This window comes from Idiotropiscis lumnitzeri, chromosome 4 (assembly GCF_059441095.1).
Source record: "Idiotropiscis lumnitzeri isolate Australia: NSW breed Sydney's pygmy pipehorse chromosome 4, RoL_Ilum_1.0, whole genome shotgun sequence".
Lineage (NCBI taxonomy): Eukaryota > Metazoa > Chordata > Actinopteri > Syngnathiformes > Syngnathidae > Idiotropiscis > Idiotropiscis lumnitzeri.
Genome location: NC_142394.1, coordinates 29509568 through 29526327, shown reverse-complemented (window position 1 = coordinate 29526327; position 16760 = coordinate 29509568). Strand labels below are relative to the sequence as shown.

The 16760-nt window shown below is 43.6% G+C and overlaps 5 protein-coding genes and 1 long non-coding RNA gene across 9 annotated transcripts in view; 2 read left to right on the top strand and 4 right to left on the bottom strand.

Annotated features, from left to right (window-relative positions):
- Positions 1-90: 90 nt before the first annotated feature.
- ugt5g1 (UDP glucuronosyltransferase 5 family, polypeptide G1) lies at positions 91-3625 on the bottom strand. 2 transcript variants are annotated; one of them, XM_088293729.1, is made up of 2 exons: positions 2495-3625; positions 91-1757 (listed from the first exon to the last, which is right to left on the bottom strand). In XM_088293729.1, the coding sequence occupies exon 2, from the start codon at positions 1752-1754 to the stop codon at positions 168-170; it is 1587 nt and encodes a 528-aa protein (XP_088149855.1). In that variant the 5' UTR covers positions 1755-1757; positions 2495-3625; the 3' UTR covers positions 91-167. The 2 variants fall into 2 exon arrangements, with proteins under 2 accessions (XP_088149855.1, XP_088149857.1); XM_088293731.1 differs by having other exon boundaries at positions 2625-3625.
- Positions 3626-3667: 42 nt separating this feature from the next.
- On the bottom strand, positions 3668-6292 carry ponzr4 (plac8 onzin related protein 4). Of its 2 annotated transcripts, none has more exons than XM_088293739.1 (4): positions 6141-6292; positions 5711-5835; positions 5003-5157; positions 3668-4095 (listed from the first exon to the last, which is right to left on the bottom strand). In XM_088293739.1, the coding sequence occupies exons 1-4, from the start codon at positions 6224-6226 to the stop codon at positions 3976-3978; spliced, it is 486 nt and encodes a 161-aa protein (XP_088149865.1). In that variant the 5' UTR covers positions 6227-6292; the 3' UTR covers positions 3668-3975. The 2 variants fall into 2 exon arrangements, with proteins under 2 accessions (XP_088149865.1, XP_088149866.1); XM_088293740.1 differs by having other exon boundaries at positions 5711-5830; positions 6141-6243.
- Positions 6293-6563: 271 nt separating this feature from the next.
- On the bottom strand, positions 6564-9582 carry LOC148339105 (cornifelin homolog B-like). Of its 2 annotated transcripts, none has more exons than XM_088293741.1 (4): positions 9515-9582; positions 8766-8878; positions 8533-8687; positions 6564-7574 (listed from the first exon to the last, which is right to left on the bottom strand). In XM_088293741.1, the coding sequence occupies exons 2-4, from the start codon at positions 8866-8868 to the stop codon at positions 7398-7400; spliced, it is 435 nt and encodes a 144-aa protein (XP_088149867.1). In that variant the 5' UTR covers positions 8869-8878; positions 9515-9582; the 3' UTR covers positions 6564-7397. The 2 variants fall into 2 exon arrangements, with proteins under 2 accessions (XP_088149867.1, XP_088149869.1); XM_088293743.1 differs by having other exon boundaries at positions 8766-8883; positions 9515-9571.
- A 756-nt stretch (positions 9583-10338) lies between these two features.
- LOC148339104 (uncharacterized) lies at positions 10339-12280 on the top strand. The gene is made up of 3 exons (XM_088292424.1): positions 10339-10608; positions 10807-11098; positions 11245-12280. Exons 2-3 carry the CDS (start codon positions 10933-10935, stop codon positions 11319-11321), a joined length of 243 nt encoding a protein of 80 aa, XP_088148550.1. The 5' UTR covers positions 10339-10608; positions 10807-10932; the 3' UTR covers positions 11322-12280.
- Positions 12115-16599, bottom strand: cldn7a (claudin 7a). Its single transcript, XM_088292423.1, has 4 exons — positions 16171-16599; positions 14526-14690; positions 13104-13188; positions 12115-13026 (listed from the first exon to the last, which is right to left on the bottom strand). Exons 1-4 carry the CDS (start codon positions 16391-16393, stop codon positions 12858-12860), a joined length of 642 nt encoding a protein of 213 aa, XP_088148549.1. The 5' UTR covers positions 16394-16599; the 3' UTR covers positions 12115-12857.
- The window catches only part of LOC148339099 (uncharacterized), a 57523-nt gene continuing 53648 nt past the window's right edge, over positions 12886-16760 (top strand). The window contains exons 1-2 of the long non-coding RNA XR_015842770.1: positions 12886-13046; positions 14049-14176. This is a non-coding gene — a long non-coding RNA (uncharacterized LOC148339099). The remainder of the gene's footprint in view (positions 13047-14048; positions 14177-16760) is intronic.

Genomic DNA, 16760 nt, shown 5'->3' with positions numbered 1-16760 from the left:
AGTGTGACCTGGTCGCCTTTTGTACCTTAACAGTGCTCTGTATTTTGATTCCCAGGCTGCCGTAATCACGGCTTCAATAAATGAGCGCACGTGAACGACAAATATCAACAAGGGAAAGTGCCGTCTGGAAAGACATGCTCAGGCTTGTTAGTCAGTCACCGAACGTTTCAGTCCCGTTTGGTCTTTCTCCCGAACCTCCTGCAGCAGACGATCTTACAAATGAACACAGAAGCCCACACAAAGGCTCCGACAACAGCGGTGATGAGAAGAACCACGTCCACGCAGAAGTAGGAGTACCAGGGGAGTCTGTAAGCGCCTGGGCGCAAATGGGACGCGCCGTTGTGCCTGGTGACGTACTCAATCCAAAAGATGGCCGTCTCCAAAGGAGGCATCGGGCGGTCGTGATGGAGACGGGAGAGTCGACGCATATTATCGCAGTAGCTTGGATTCTCCAGAATATCCCTGAGAGCCTCCAGGAAGTCTTCCTTCGTGAGCGAATTGGCCTCGACCACCCGGGCTGCCCCGCGCACCTTCAACCGCAGTAGGTTGTCAAACTGGTCGAAGAGCAGCGGCAGACCCAGAACCGGAACACCGTGATAGATGGCCTCGTATACGCCGTTGGTTCCTCCGTGAGCAACAAACGCACGACTTTTGGGGTGTCCCAGGAGGTCTTTCTGCGGCAGCCAATCCACCACCAAGGTGTTGTTGCCCAAAGACGACGGCTTTTCTCCCTTCATCCTCCAGACCACCTTCTGGGGGAGCTGAGCGAACGCAGCCGCAATGGCCTCGGTGACATCACGGGGGAGGGCTGACACCAGCGTTCCCAGCGACATCACCACCACGCCGTGCTCCCCTGAACTCTGCACGAAGGCTTCCAGATCCGCAGGTAGGGGCTGCGCCTTCTCGCACTGGAATCCCCCAATGTAGACCACGTTGGGCATGGTCGGGCGAGGGAACTCAAAGACAAAATCGGATCTCACCAGCCAGATATCCGCCGCTTGTTCTAAGGTGAGCAAGTCTGTTTTGGGAGGAAAGTGGCGCTGGAAGAGATCTGCGTATACCGGCTGGATGTAAAAGTGGAACTCAATCAGGCTGTAAATGGAATGGAGCATGTTCTTGAGCCGTCCTTGAAAATCCATCTGATCAGTTAGCTCACTTCCGGATACGGGGACGTAGGAGAGTGGGGACGGGGCCATGGCAAAATGGCTCTCGCCGTTATTCATCCACCGCACGTTGAAAACCATTGGCAACTTGAGGTAACTCCCGAGAAGCACCCCCACCGTCAGGCCCGGATCTGTTAGCATCAGATCAAACTTGGCCTCTCGGAGTTTAGTCATGAAAACCGGGTCGTCGATCATCGCGGTGATTGCTTCGGCAAGAATTTTATGACCCATTGTTAACATTTTTGTGATCAAGCGCTGCTGGTGGAAGGTCTTTAAGAAGCTGGCAGACTTTCGGACCTCGATGACATCCAAGAGCAATTCATTGTAAAAGTCCTTTTTGGTGCCGTCCTCCAACATTGTGGCAGTGATAGAAGTGTAAAAGGAGGCGTTTGTCGGGATGTACCAGCTGTTGGGCGAGTGCAGCACGGTGAGTTGATGTCCTCGGGCGTGCAGCTCTTTCAGGATCACCGCCATGTTCATCCAGTGGCTGCCGTCCACCGGCACCACCAGGATTTTGCTGCCGTCGCATCCGGTTGCCCAGAACGACAAAACGCCCAATGCTGCAAGGAGTACTGCCACAACCTTGGACATTTCCTGGGGGGAGATGATCAGCAGCATTCAGATAAATTGAACCAATGGAATGTTTTCTTTTATATTAAATCAATAAAGCACAACTAATATGTGTTGTGTGTGTTTTTTTCCCGTTCATTTTCCAGCTGTTGTGAATGGAGTGCAAAGTTAACTGGAAAGTAATTTGCAGACCACTGGCAAGATTGATAGGAAGTATGTCATGAATAGACTCCATATATATATATAAAAATATTTAAAAAAAAAAATATATAAATATAAAAAAAAAATATATATATATACATATTAAAAACAAATTTAACATTATATATATATATATATACATATATATATGAAAAAATATATCAATATTAAAAATAAAAATATATAAATATAAAAAAATATATATATGTACAAATATAATACATATATACATACATACGCACACACACACACGATGTACTGTATATCTAAATGGAGTGTTCTATAATGTTTCTGTTTATCTTTTTCTTTGACAAGATTTTCTTTAATGATATCTCGACCTTGCTTTCAGAATTTCATGGGAAGATTTTCTCCCTCAAAATCAATTCTTACTGATCGTCTCTCTCCACTTTACTATTCCCTTCACACCATTTCAAACTTGTATGGTGCACACGACCCTCCCCTTTGTTATATCAAGATTTAATTGAGTGACTAAATGATGAAATATTCAGAGAATAATGGTAAGAAACAGAGAAATGAGGCAAAATGCGCAATTATCTCACCTCAGCTGTGTTGTTTTAAAATCCACCAATTTCGCCCCTGACTTTGTGAGTCTTTGCAACACCAAACACACAAACTGGCTGGTCAGAGTCCGACTTTGAGATTGTGATCATCAGAATAGGCGCACTTTACCCTATTTTGTTGGTCAGTCCTCCGTCCTCGTCCTTCCGGAACTGCATTTCACTCGGAAGGCCCGGTCCCCCCCAAAAATGCGTCCGTGCATGACCAGAGGCTAACGGCAGAGATTTCATAATTCATAAACATTATTTAAAGCTCATAAGCTGGCTAATTTTCTTTTCACACCCATTTATCGTGATATCCAGACTACAAAACACACCTGATAAAAAGCCACATTAGCTCCATTTCGCCATAAAAACGCATTTGTACGTACATTTTCCGCTTCGGACGATTAGCCGCGTGTCTCCTTGTTAGTAAATGGGCTATTATCGACATCACAAACACAAGAGGGCTTTTTTGGAATTCATTTCTGAAGCGCTGACTTATGACGTGAGAAGCACAACAATCTGACAAAAATATTTTTTTCTGCTTAAATGACTCTGCTCATTCGCGTACTGGAACACAAGAGCTTTACTTCGGATTAATCAGAGACGTTTTAATTGGTGGCAGGTGTGTTCTCGTTCCTGTTTAGCATGTGAGAAATTGAAGCCTGATGTAGACTTGTGAGATTGTGTTTCTGGAAAATTCCATGTAGTTTAATCAAACCGAGAGAGAGCGAGAGAGAGTGCGACAGGAGCGGCAGTGACGCAGAAAACTCCAAGGGGACGAAAATAATGTGCGCAAAAATAACATAAAAAAAAATAACAAAAGGCCTGAGAAGGGGGCGAACAAGAATAATAATTTCATGTATTTGCGCCTTCTCAAGGTCCGTCTGGAAGCCAAACGCGCAGAAACGCTCGCTGGGCCGCGAAGGCTTCCTTCCTGCGATTGTCGCGCACCTCACGATCGTGGCGCGTTTCAATCCCAGCGTGCTCCTCCGACAGACGCTTTTGTTTGTTTTCTCGCTGGCGTTTTATGGCGCAATCATTTTGCAGCATTTCCACACGACGCTCTGCGCTCACGCCAATCATTGGTGGCCACTTTGGGAAGGTCCTCGTTTGACTTGTGCTTTATGCTTACCGCGTTCCGATAAAAAAAAAAAAAGAAAATAGAAACCATTCAATGGAATCTTTCAACTTTATTAAAAATATTTGTACTAATTAAAAAAACTAAATTCTGTTGGCTCGACTGATGTTTTTTTTTTTTCAGCCACGTGACATTGTTGCGGTCTCCATCTTTATTACGTAATGTGACAAATCTCCTCAAGTTTAATCAGCTGTTAGGTGACATTCCAACAGTGGCGACGTTCTCGGTCCAGATCAGATATCAACGCCGTGCCGTCTGTACAAGATGCAAAGTCCTAGAATGTACTCTCGGCTTGAGCGATGACGCAAGGGATGCAGGACGTCTTATTTTTTTCATTTTTTCAGGACGCCATGTTGACAAAAGTAATAGGATTTTTTCTGGCTTGGATTTCGCGAGATATTTGGCACCAGGTGCACGGGCCGCAGCAGCAAGCGTAGATGCAGTCGTGGCAAACTGTTCCCTGTGGGCAAAATGCACACAACAGCAATTTCCATGAAAGCAGCTCATTTATTGGTCAATTGTACAGTTGTTATAAAAAGTCTACACACCCCCGTTTGAGGGTTTTTGTAAAATAACCACAAAACATTTTCCATTATTGCAATCTATAAGAATCTCTCCAACTCATTTAACCCCCCCCTCAAAAAAAAAAATATTGCAAAAGTGTGCACACCCTCTCATAAGCGTGTTCAGAATGAGCCAATCACAGTCAAAATCATGTTAAACACGAGTCAGCACACAACTGCCGCCATTTAAAGTGCATCTGATGAACCCCAAACACATTTCAGATGTTCTCGTACGTCGAAGCTTTTGTGGGAACACAGATCCTTATTTTGAACTGTTCATAATTCCCGCCACTTTGTTGAAGGCTCCAATTCCGTCTTAAAAAAAAAAACAAAAAACGACCACATTCTTTTGGCGAATGAGCAGTGTTGTATTTGTGCGAATCATACAGTAGCTTTCAGAATTACGATCAAAAGGTTCATCATTGCTTTCATCAAACCTTTACAAAATCTCCCAAGCTTACGTGGGAAAATGTGTGATGTTCCGATAAAACTGCTCATAAATCCAAAAAGTATAAACACAACCTCGTCCATGTTCACAGCATAGCAAACAGACAAGTATGATGGTGGCGGAATCAGTTTTTGTTTTCAGCTTGAACTCGATGCTTTTACTCAAGCAGGGTGGAATGATGAACCGTTCAAAATAGCAAATCACAAAAACCTGGAATTTGAACGAGAGTTTGTTGACTTGTTTTTTTTTTTTCAATTTTTTTTAAATCCACTGTCATCAGAGAGGCGGGACAATGGTTTGGTGTTCGAACCTATCCGGTTGTCTGTTGTTTTTTTTTCTTGTGGTTGTGTGTGTACCTGTATTCCGTAGCGCTGGCGTACGGACACCCTGAGGGCGGTGGTCATGGGTGGGATGACGCCAAAGGCGTCCAGCAACGGCAAACAAAGGCACTCGCCGGCGTCGTGCGACGTTTTACACGTGAAGCACGGAAGGCACCAGAAGGCGAAACAACCTAGAAAAGAAAAAAATATTCTCATAAAGACGATGCACTCTGGACTTACGTTTCTTATCAGTTGCACTTTTGTTGCTCCCACCTGACGCTCGTCATTTTTTTAACACGATTTCAAAAGTTCCTTGCACCGTTGCCTATTCTATTTAGCCCTTTGAGGAAATTGTAGATGACTTTTTTTTCTTATTTCCTCCGTTTTTGGCCAATTCAAACCGTTACCACTTTAAACTCTTGAGCTCATCCTGACTACAATCATTCAATTATATCTAACAATTATCTTTTCTCATAATTTAATTTATTCTCCAAATCCAAATCAAATCAGTGCAATTTCTTCAGATTCCATTCTGGTGTCACGCCCGCATCGTTCCTCCGGTTAAGTGTGCACGTCACGTCGTGCTTTTTTTTTTATCATATAGAGCATCAAGGGCAGCTGAACGAACCGTGCCTTCACCCTGCTCGCAACGCCTCAACTCCAATATGAAGCCTCTGATAACGTTCGCCCTGACGCCAAATCATGCCTAGCCATCATTTTAAGGCAAACGTGGAATTTCTGTACATTGGGGCAGGTCGTCGAAGCAGTCGCAGATGTCCGAGGTCCACTGGTTGTTGAGGCTGGTCATGGTGGTCACGGTGAAGGGCTTGGGTTGATTCGACTGGTGAGCCATCGCTGGGATCTCTGCGCTAGGTGGGTCGGGGGGGGGGGGGGGGGGGGGTAACATATGGGAGTAAAAACTGAAGAAGGCCAAACACACTTCCAAAATCATGGAAATGGGCTAAGCAAGGTGTCAAGTGTCAATCGTAATGGTTCAATTATACATATGTATATATATATACATATATGCATATATATATGTATATATATATATATATATTTATATATATATATATATATATTTAAAAGGCTAAAAGATGACTGAAGACTTCACCCAAAATGCAAAAAATTCAAACACGTCCCTGGTAGCATGATGAAAAGCAAGACAACTTACTTATGTCGTACGTGGTCCGGTCGGAAGAGGCAGCGACTGATGCACGAGACGCAAGAGGGTTCTGATTTTATAGATGTACGGATCATGTCGTACTAACTGGTCGGGCCGGTCCAATGGCGTGCGACCACGAAATTGGACGACAGTGTGGAGCCGACTGATTCTACTGATTAGATCACGGTGATGGAACACATATTGACGCGTTTCAAAAAGGTTGTTCAGTGCTGTCCTGCGTTTGCACGTGTACGCAAGCCAATTTTTTTTGGTTCGTATGGTTGGTTTTAACATTTAATTTTTTTTTTTTTCAGAATAAGTTGAATTTTTTGCTGCAATCTGATGACTCAACCAAGCATTACATTCAACTCCCATTTATTTCTTTTCCCTTTTCTTTTTTTAAAGTAAATAAGTTCAAATAAGAAAAATAAATTGATTGTGAATTATTTTTTATTTAGTTAAGGTACAACAATACATAAAAAAATTCATGATTAACATTTTTTTCTTTTCATTTTTTTGATCAATGAAATTCATTTGGGTTCAATTCTATTCATCATTAAAAAAGAGGGACATTCATTTACTTAATTAATAGAGGAACAAAATACCACTTGTATATTTTCAATCTTGCGTTGCGAGACAGCAAACCTAGTTTGCTTGTTTTTTGGACAACCAGCAGAGAGAGAGCATAAAATAGTTTTGGTGGTTGGAGACAGAATTTATATACCTGTCAAATGTCAAACATAAGAACTTTTCATGGAGTCATCAAAAACCGACTTGATAATCATGCATGCAATTATATTTACCCCCATTTCCTGCTGTTAGACAACATGGTCACGTCAAGAACACCCCCCCCCCCAAAAATAAAAAAAATAAAATAAATCAAGTCTCTTTTCAAAAGAATTCTCAAAATGCTAGAAAAAAAAACATGGATTCCTTTTGCTGGTATGTTGATTAATATTCATTGTTTGTTAAAACTTTTGTCCACCGGAGCAGAGATTCTCAAACAGACATTTGATTTTTATTCAATTATCTAGCCCCTAATTCGTGACGGGCAGAACAGTTCAATTGTCGTCCACTAGATGGCAGAAGATATATATATTTTTTAAATGTGTAAACTTTTGCTATTCATACAACAAAAAAAGCTTTTGCATTCAGCTAAACGGGCCCAGATTTGTGGCTAACTCCAATTCAGTATTTTCTTTTTTTATGTGTGTATGAGTGTGTGTTACGTGTCCCCATCGTTTGGGCAACTCCGTTGTGGATCGTTCAGACCAAGTGCGCCCCCTGCAGGGACGTTAACGCAGCGTATTTGTGCGACGAAGAGGAGGAGGACAAAGAGGAGGAGGCGTGAGCTGCTGCTCTTCTTTTGAGCTCTCTGGAGATCTGCAGCCAAGATAGCGGGTAGCAGCAGCATCCGTACAGGCAGTCACCCCACACACTCCCCTGGAAGAAAGCGAGAGCGCGAGTGGGAGGTTCCTACCAAAGGTGAACGTTTACATGCACTCGCAGCTCCATACCATGCCGCCAGCATTCGAAATCATCACAAATCTGGATGCAATGTTCTCCACGGATGAGAAAAGGGGAACGAAACGATACAGAGAAGAAAACATGCCGAAACTACTAATGACACTCAATGAAGCACACGCCCGATTTTTTGTCATTAAGACGCATGCATTCCGTGCTGATTTTAACTATTTTTTTTTCTTTTTAAAGACATCTCAATAGTGCAAAGTCTGAGCGCTTGCTCCGCGGCCCACTCCGCCTCCGGAGGAGCCAACATTAACCAACCACCTCCTTCTTTCATGGCATTGCTCCAACTTTACAGTGCAGCCGCCCCCACCTGGATTTTTGTTTCTCAATATGAGCCCAGTCCAGTCTTTAAAAGTCACATGTGGTCCTGCCAGACACCTCAATTAGTTCTACTAAGAACACGGAACTCAAGCAGAATTTATTTAGTTAAAAAAAACTTTGGGTGGAACATGTTTATATGTTGACATATTGCTTCGTGTGGGTAACACTGTAAAGTGTAAAAAATTCAGTAGATATCTCTTTGAAATCGGTGCGTTTTTAACAGCCTTGTCAAATTGAAAAAAAAAATTGCCAATCCGGCTTCAAAATAAGCCTGTGACGTGTGTGCAAAGTTTTATGAGTTTTTATGCACTCATCTGTGGTCTCTTCGTAAGATGACATTTTTTTCCTTGCCCAGTTGCTTGAATCATGAGATCCCTTCGGGCAACAACAAGGCCCTCTAAAGTGGCTATGACAGCCCGAAGCCAAACGCTGGCTAGGAAGTCGGAATTAAAAAAAAAAAAAAAAGAACAAAATCTCTCATTTGTATTCATCTTCAAGCATTTCACACCTGGTCCAAAATCTCGCACATGTGTTTTCCAGTGGGGCTTACCCGTATGCCGTATTTTTCCCTGACTGAGGCTCTCACTGCGAGGGAGGCCGGGGGCACGCAGCCAAGACAGTCCAGCACTGGCAGAAGGGGACACACGCCCGCCTTCCTCGCCACCTTGCAGGTGAACACCGGGAGGCAGCACAGGGCACAGCAGCCTACACAAAAACAAACATAAACAGGGGGGGGGTCGTCATGCATGACGTCATCAGAAGCCCCTCCCCAGGTGCACTCACAGTCTCCAAGGTCCTGATGGCAAGCACACAAACCCGTGCTCCATTGCGCCTCCTCCTGGATGCGCCGCCTTTGCGGTTGGGCCCCGATCACATGATGAGACATCTCGAATCATCTTTACTTGTTGGAATGAAACGAAATGACCAGCTCAATTGATAAAATTAAAAAAAAAAATTAAATCATGAAAACGCTCCAATCATCTATTTTATGACAACAGTTTACGCATCAGGATTCATTGCTTCAATTCAATTAATTGTGCCGCCCCTTGTGGTGCGCCAGCCTTGGCCAATAGGTGGCAGTATAATACAGTTATGAAAGAGGCCACCGAAGAAGACTTTCACAACTACTTTAAATGACTGCAGTAATGTGACATTTTCCGCAGAGGATAATGGATTTATCGCTTGTGTCAAAATGTCATCAATCGCTACTTTTTTACACATGGATGCACGTCATTTTTACAAACTATCGACCAATATCAAGTGTTGAAAATATTTGATGATCCACATTTTAAGACTCAGCAACGCACCAGTTTGCACACACGCTAACTGGCGTCTTTACTCATTAACAAATAAGCATGAATGATTTTTTTGTGAGTCTTCCAGTCACATCCTGACTTTGACCGGAACTCAGTCGACCGGAGACCTCCTTGCTGACTTTAGTTCATCTTTAGCTCAGTCGTCTTCAATCAGTCATTTTTGGTGAAGACAAAGTTTATGTTTAATGGGAAAAAAAAACAAAAAAAACAACTTACCGGACTTGCAAAATCCTTGGAAGTCTGTGTTCTTTTTGGCCACTTCAACTCTTTGTGCTTGCTTTTTTTTTTTTTTTTTTAAAGTGTTTTTATGTCAACACAACACGATGCTGTTTTGGTGTAAACACAACCAGTTCCCGTGTGACTCTTCTTGCTGATCCAAACACTTCATCGTTAGTCTTTTGTTGTGAACATGAAAATCCTCAAACATCTGCAAATGTTCAAGCAAAATTGTTCACACCTTCAGATATGACCTTCGCTCACATGTATGCTGGATGGAGCACAATGTAAAAAAAACACAACTTGGATTTTGGAGAGGGTGGATTAAACACTGACATTCATGTCGCATTTAAAATATTCAATATCAAATGAAATGAAGTTTTTGGAATGTTTTGGTCAAAGTGTTAGCAATATAATCCATAATTAATATGGATTTTGTGGCATGTTATTCGCTGCACAAAAAAAAAGAAAAAAAAGCTACGTGAACTCGACATTTCATGGCAATACATTTCAATGATACTTCCAATTGGGCGATTGGCCAAAAATATTTTTCTCATTTAATTGTCCCTTTTCTGATCCAATCATCAATGGCAACACGTTACATTTTGAAGTTGTTCCAACTTAAATGATTCTTTCAATGTAAAAAAAAAAATCAAATTGTGCCTTTTGCAGCGTGAGTCCCTCAGTGACAAAAAAAATAGCATCTCATGATTTATGGATGCGGATTATCGAGGTGTGTCACTCATTGGCTGAGGCTGAGTCACGCTGAGCGCTCTGTGACGTGCGCAATTACGCATCACCTCCTCCCTGTTTAAGTTTGCACAATGACACCAGGCGTCAGCAGCAGTGTGCCTCGCACCAGCCGACAGATGACGAGCACGTTTTGGGGAGCAGGGTGAGAGATTAAACGGCAGGAAAAGCCCACAGCAGTGAGGCTCCTTTAAATAAACTCACTCGCCTTCTGCAGCGCGCCGAGAGAGAGAGAGAGAGAGAGAGAGAGAGAGAGAGCTCCAGTAAACAACAACACGCTTGCGGTGTGGCTCGTTTCTTTTTCAGCCTTTCGTCACTGCGGACCTCATCTGAGGAGGAATTAGGTAATATTCGCCGTTGGACCTTTTGTAAATGTGCTGATGGAGAGATTCGAACCCAGCTTTTAGAGGAATCTTGACAGGGTGCTGACGGTTCGATAAACTGTGCTTTCGTAACTTTACCTTCACTTAGTGCGATAGCCTTGCTCGTGTTTGGGACATTTGTTTAAACCAGTGTTTTTTTTTTTTTTTTTTAATTCACAGCCCCAAAATTGTCTTTATTGAACCGCGAGATCCACTCCGGAAGTGAAGCGCAACAACAGAACGCTCGTCTTCCTTGGCTGTGGGGACATCTAGCGGTCGAAATAGGTGCTGCGCCTCTTTGCAGCTATGTACGGCGCGTCTGGCGTCCCCGAGTTGATCCCACCTGCGGGGCCGCCCCTACAGCCCGGGCCCGGGGCACAACATGGCCAAGGCGGGGGGCCCAATGCTCCTAACCCCCAGCGGCTCGGCCAGAGGGCCCCCAAACTGGGGCAGATTGGCCGCTCCAAGAAAGGTGAGACTCAAAGAGAATTAATCGCGCTTTGTGGGTTTCAAACAACCACATATCATAGCTTAACGTACAATTTTGCCCCACAGTCCAGGTTGTGAGTTTTAACCTTAACCTTTGCCCCTCTTTTTTATTTAACATTTGTATTTCAGTCGACTTGGACGACGAAGTATTGGACGACATCATGAACAACAACGGCCAGTGTCCCGTGTCCCTCCCCTTGTCCTGAACCGGGAGACCTCCTTCCCAGTGTCTCCATCTGGTCCTGCGCTCATGTCCAAACGATGACGCGACGGGGCCCTCGGAGGGCGCCGGCGGGAGCCTCCGTCATCATTGTAAAATACAAGCTGTTGATTTCACCTCCTTTCAGACTTTGGGATGGCTCCGCGTGGTGCGGGAGGTCCACGGCGACCTGCCGACTGAGCTTCTGAAGGAGTGCCGGTGAGAAGATGGTCTTTTGCCCCCCCCCCTCTTGTGATGGCTTCACGGCATCCTGTTGTCCGACGGCTGTCCTCCATACTGCTGATACTGGTAGTGTGCTAACTGTATAATCCAGTGGATGAAAGCTTGTTATTTATGATATCAGAAAAAGTACAGCTTTTTGTTGTTGTTTGTAAAATGTGAAGAACTGTGCTTTCAAACAAACAAACAAATCATTTCCAATTGCTATTTTGTCAACTTTGAAGTTGTTTGCACTTTGTGGGGGATGCCTGTCACGCGTGTTCTTTGCATGGAGCCTGCGAGAGCATTTTCCCCGAACTTGGTATGTGACATTTTAAAGGGCTACGTCGTCGTACTTTGACACTGCACCGCCGTTGCCTGCATGCTTAAGGGAGAAGTGGTAGGATGATCCTGTCCAGTTGTGAATGTCTCGACTCCATTGCCATGTTCTAGTCAGCATACTGGAAGTTACAATTTACTGATTTGCTGAGACAATCACCCAAAGAAGAAGCACCAACTGACTTTATTATTTTTGTTGCTATGATTGTCCTGAGATGCTCATGCTGGTATAACGTGACTTTGTTTTTCTCTTAATTTTTGTGGAGGCTGTGAAATTGTAACACTTGTATTTTTTTTTTGTTTTAAAAAAAAAAAGATTTTTATTTGATGTGAATTGTATCGCCCGTTTGCATGAAATTCAACTTTTCAAATGTGCATCCGGGGAAATAAACATATCTTTCTACAGGATGTTGTGGAAACATTTTTTTAAACATGGCCTCATGTGATGCATGGTGTGAATTTTCTCTTCAGATTTTTAAATGTATTTTTTTTACATCTTTAGCACCAATTTGAGGTTTCGCTCTTTCCCTCCTTTTTTGGAAAATGGATCGAATGTTACAAAGCCTTTATTTCTACATATTATCGGTTACATGCACCAAGAGTATGTCTTGTATATAAAAAAAACACAATTCTCCAAAATATGACATCAATCTCCAAACCTGGAATCTAAAAGCCATCCTACATTTGGCCAAATAAATAGCTTTCAACCCAGGGGCTGATGTGTGACTATAAAATAGGTGCTTGGCCTAAATTGTATGTGCAAGTGTGGACAATTGTGTATTCACCATTTAGGCTGCAGCTTTTAGGCCTGCCTCTTTCTTAGAATCTAATAGTGAATAGCATTTGTGTAAACACGTGTCGAAAACACTCGGGCTGAGTGAGACAGTCAAGCAATTTTTCAATGCAACAAAAGTCCCACTTGAGTGATTCAGTGATGGCCCACACACATTTTCACTTGGACATCTTTGTATAACACCGATAACATTCAGACATATTCCTTGTTGCTGCTGGCAGGCCCGGAGCGTGAACTCGCCATGGATGGGTACTTGGACACTTGCTTCTTGCGTGGACAAGAGGCGGCCAACATGGCCCCGCCCAGGACGTCCAGAAGGGAACCGCCCCACGCGATGAAGATGGCGGCGCCGAACTCAAACCTGCGGAATTAACCGGAATGGTATGAAAAAAAAACAAACCTCAAAGTCATTGAAGTAAAACGACAAATGTAGCTTACTTGGTGTTGACAGGAGTGTAGGGGTTGTAGAACGCGCGGATCACGTTGTGAGCGAACCAGGAGCAAGCCACAATGGCACACAGTCCTAAAGTTAAAAAAGAGAGGTTTTAGTAGCAGTTTAGCCTTGTGTTGGGTAATGTAAAGTGGAACTGAGCATTGTAACAAAAAACCCTCAAAATAAGAGTTTACAGCACTAATTGCTCACCCAACTTATAAATATTAGTAAAAATAAAACATAAAATTGCAAACAAATTGTTTGCTTTGTTGTGCTAAATATCATTCTCCCCATAAATGTATAATTAGTTTTTTAAAAGTAGTTCCAATTTAAATTACTGTCTCAACCCCCCCTGTCCTGTGTTCCCCCCTCCCCTGTTGCACGTGGCCGTAAACCATACTGCTAAAAACAATGTTACGACAGTGTCGCAAAGTAGGAGTGCGTTAATGTGTACACCTGTTCAGGCAGTTGGAATAAAGACCGTTGGCGAAAAAAGTCGTCGTACACACATTTTCAGACACGACTGCCGCGTCCCCGCCCTCGCCTTCACCCCCCAAAAAAATCCAAGTCACGTCATTTACATTGCGGAAATTGTGCTCAGTCTACTCAATTCAAAGACTGCTCGTTCCAAAATTGGGTGCAAATCTCCACAGCGCCACTAAACGTCGCTGTGGCGCCGTCAACAGATAGAGACTGGCTTCGTGTTTCCGCTTTGCGCTGCTTTCTCATCATAAACAAACACGCCGCAGTAATTGAGCAGCTTGAAAAGCGTGTCCGTCTGACCGCCATGTTGACAGGGGCGAGAATCCCTTCAAAGATGAGCGTTGACGTTAGCTCTTAGCTTTAGGCAGCAGCTCGCTCAAAAAAAGCATGTCTTATCGACCTATTTATATCCATGGCTGTTGTCTTGACTGCAGTGAATAGTGTACATGTTGTTTGTTTTTACACAGTGGTTTGGTTCCACATGAAGCCTTTGGCATCGAATTGGAACAAATGTGGAAAAAAAGGGAATCGCTAACATGATTGCTCATGAAAGCAACCAGATGCACGTCATAATACTCCCCCAAGCACCAGGAAGGTGAGTTTGGATAAAGTTTAAAATGTTTCAAACAAGTTTTTTTTAATAACTATTTACCATAATTTTGCACGGTACTGGGAATTTTTCAGCTCGAAAAAAAAAAAAAACTATTTCAATGACAAGGCTAACAGGCTGTTAGGGACAAGCCCTTCCCCCAACTGGTGCATTAAATCAAAGTTCTACCGTACTTGTTTATCAGATCAACATGAAGAGAATATATGAATGTGCAGAAACAGTTTTGCATTTCGTTGGTGGAATCCAACAAAATACTGAAATACAGTGTGTGAGCCCTCTTGCCATTTGTGCGCTTCTTGTATTGGATGTCACAAGCAGGCGCCGTAAAACTCACCCCCCACTAGCAGGATGATGCCCCCCGTCATGGCGACGCGGGCTTTGCGGAGCTTGTCGTTCCCTCCGCAGGTGGTGCACTTCATGCCCATGCAGGCCACGCCCAGGCCCGCCACGGACACGATGATACCCACGATCATCAGCGCCCGGGTGGCCTGAAGAGAACCTGAAGAGAATTCAATTCTGTTATGATGAGGATGCGCTCGATGAATAAACTTCTCGACGAGCTGTGTAGGCGCTGCACAAAAGGATGGATTCCACCGCCGGGTTTTTTTTATTATGTGTGTGCTCGCTTTGGTTGCGTGCCAGTTGGGTCGCCTCAGCGTCAACTCTTCCTGGAAGCGAAACCCTGGGTTACAACGCTGTGGCGCCACACTTTGAAATACGACTGTCCGCTCCTCATCTGTCAGCGCCCCCCCGTGCCCTCCACCGCCAATAAACCCATCACACGGCGAACCTTCCTTTGTCTCTGTCCACCTAGAACCAGTCTGTGCCAGTCCGACCCGGCCCGGCCCACACAAACAGAACCCTCCTGCAGCGAGGGGAGTCGTGGTGCTGTTGCAGGGCCTCTTATTATTTGAGAAGGTCCCGTGGAACCTTCTGGAAGTGGAGCAGCTTTCATCTAAAGTTGCTCTCAGAAAGCATTTTTTTCAAGAATGCTTTCAATTTAAATGGACTTTTAATTGAAGTAAGTGTGATTGAAAAATTCACATTGAATCGCAACGGTGACTTCAGGAGCTTGAGAACAAAACTGAAAGGTAGAGGCGCGCATTTCTAAGAGAGGAAATGAATTATTTGCACCACCTGGCGATTCCCGTCCGTAGCATGTGTTTGGATTGGGTCAGTTGTGTGAAAGGGGTGGGGCTGAAAGATTTGGACAAATGATCGAATTGCGATGTTTTTCCCTACTCAATATTGAGATTGTGATTTAATATTTTTTCCAAGGTCCTCTTCCCATATATTTTTTGAGCAAACATAAGAAATAATTCATCTGTACCACATAGGCCTTACACAATCAGGATTTTAGAGCCAATCAGCGGACGAAGTCATCAATATAAAGTGTTTAAAAAACATTTATTTACTTTACAGTTGACAACCACTATTCACGAATAGCCAAAATGTGTGCACTTTTGGCGGCCATTGAAATGCATTGTTAAAAAAATTATAACAATTTAACTCTAAATAAAATCAGTCCAATAATACTTAGAAACATTCAATACATGAAAAAAAAAAAAAATATTTAAAAATATTTAAAAAAAAAAAAAAATCTGACTGAGAAACCTTGGATTATTAACGATGGCAGCGCGCCTCCGCATGCAGATAATTCAAATTATCGGATGATCCTATCCAAACGATTCTAAAGTTTAGATTAAATTAAATTACACAATATCAGATTTTTTTTATGCCTAAATGTTTTGGCTTTTATTGGTTAGGTTTGTGCTAAAATAAAGACAAATGGATCTTAAAGCGATATATTTTTTTTCTCAAAGTTGCAGCCCTTCCAATTTAAAAAGCGCACTCCAACATTGCAATGTCGATTTAGTTTTGATGCTCCATGTAGAATTGTCGGACCGCTTTGCAAAAGTGAATGAACAGGTACTTGATTTCCCCGACAATTTCAACTCCTTGCAAGTGTCGCTACTTACTGTCAAGCTGCAGGATGGAATCGTAGATCTTGCACTGCAGCTGTCCCGTACTCTGGAAGGCGCAAGACATCCACAATCCCTGGTACATGGCCACGGCCGTGATGATGTTGTCGCCGATGTAGGCCGACATCTTCCACTGGGGCAGAATGGTCCCGATGATCAGGCCCACGATGCCCGTCAGCGACATGAAGAATCCCAAAAGTTGAATCCCCGAGTTGGCCATTTGTCTTTCCCGAAAGGAAACGAGGCCACCTTTCCAGAATGTAGTCAAAGTCCTTCGATTGGGTCGCAAAATGCGCTTGTATGGGACTTTGCGCGTGTGTGTGTGTGCTCGGAGGGGTCTTCTTGGGGATGGGCGTGCAAGATGTGGGTGTGTGTTGTTGTCATGTGTGGAGTGGCTGCTGGGAAATGTTCCCTCCACTTCCAAGCGAAGCAACAGGTTGTCCCGATGGATTCTTGTTTTGTCCGCAGAAACATGACGGAGGGTCTGTTTTTGTTTTTTTTTTGCATAGTTTGCCCCCGATGAGTGTGTAGAATGTGAACTGACCCAGATCGTGCCCCCTCCGCACAGACAATTAAAAAGCTCGGAG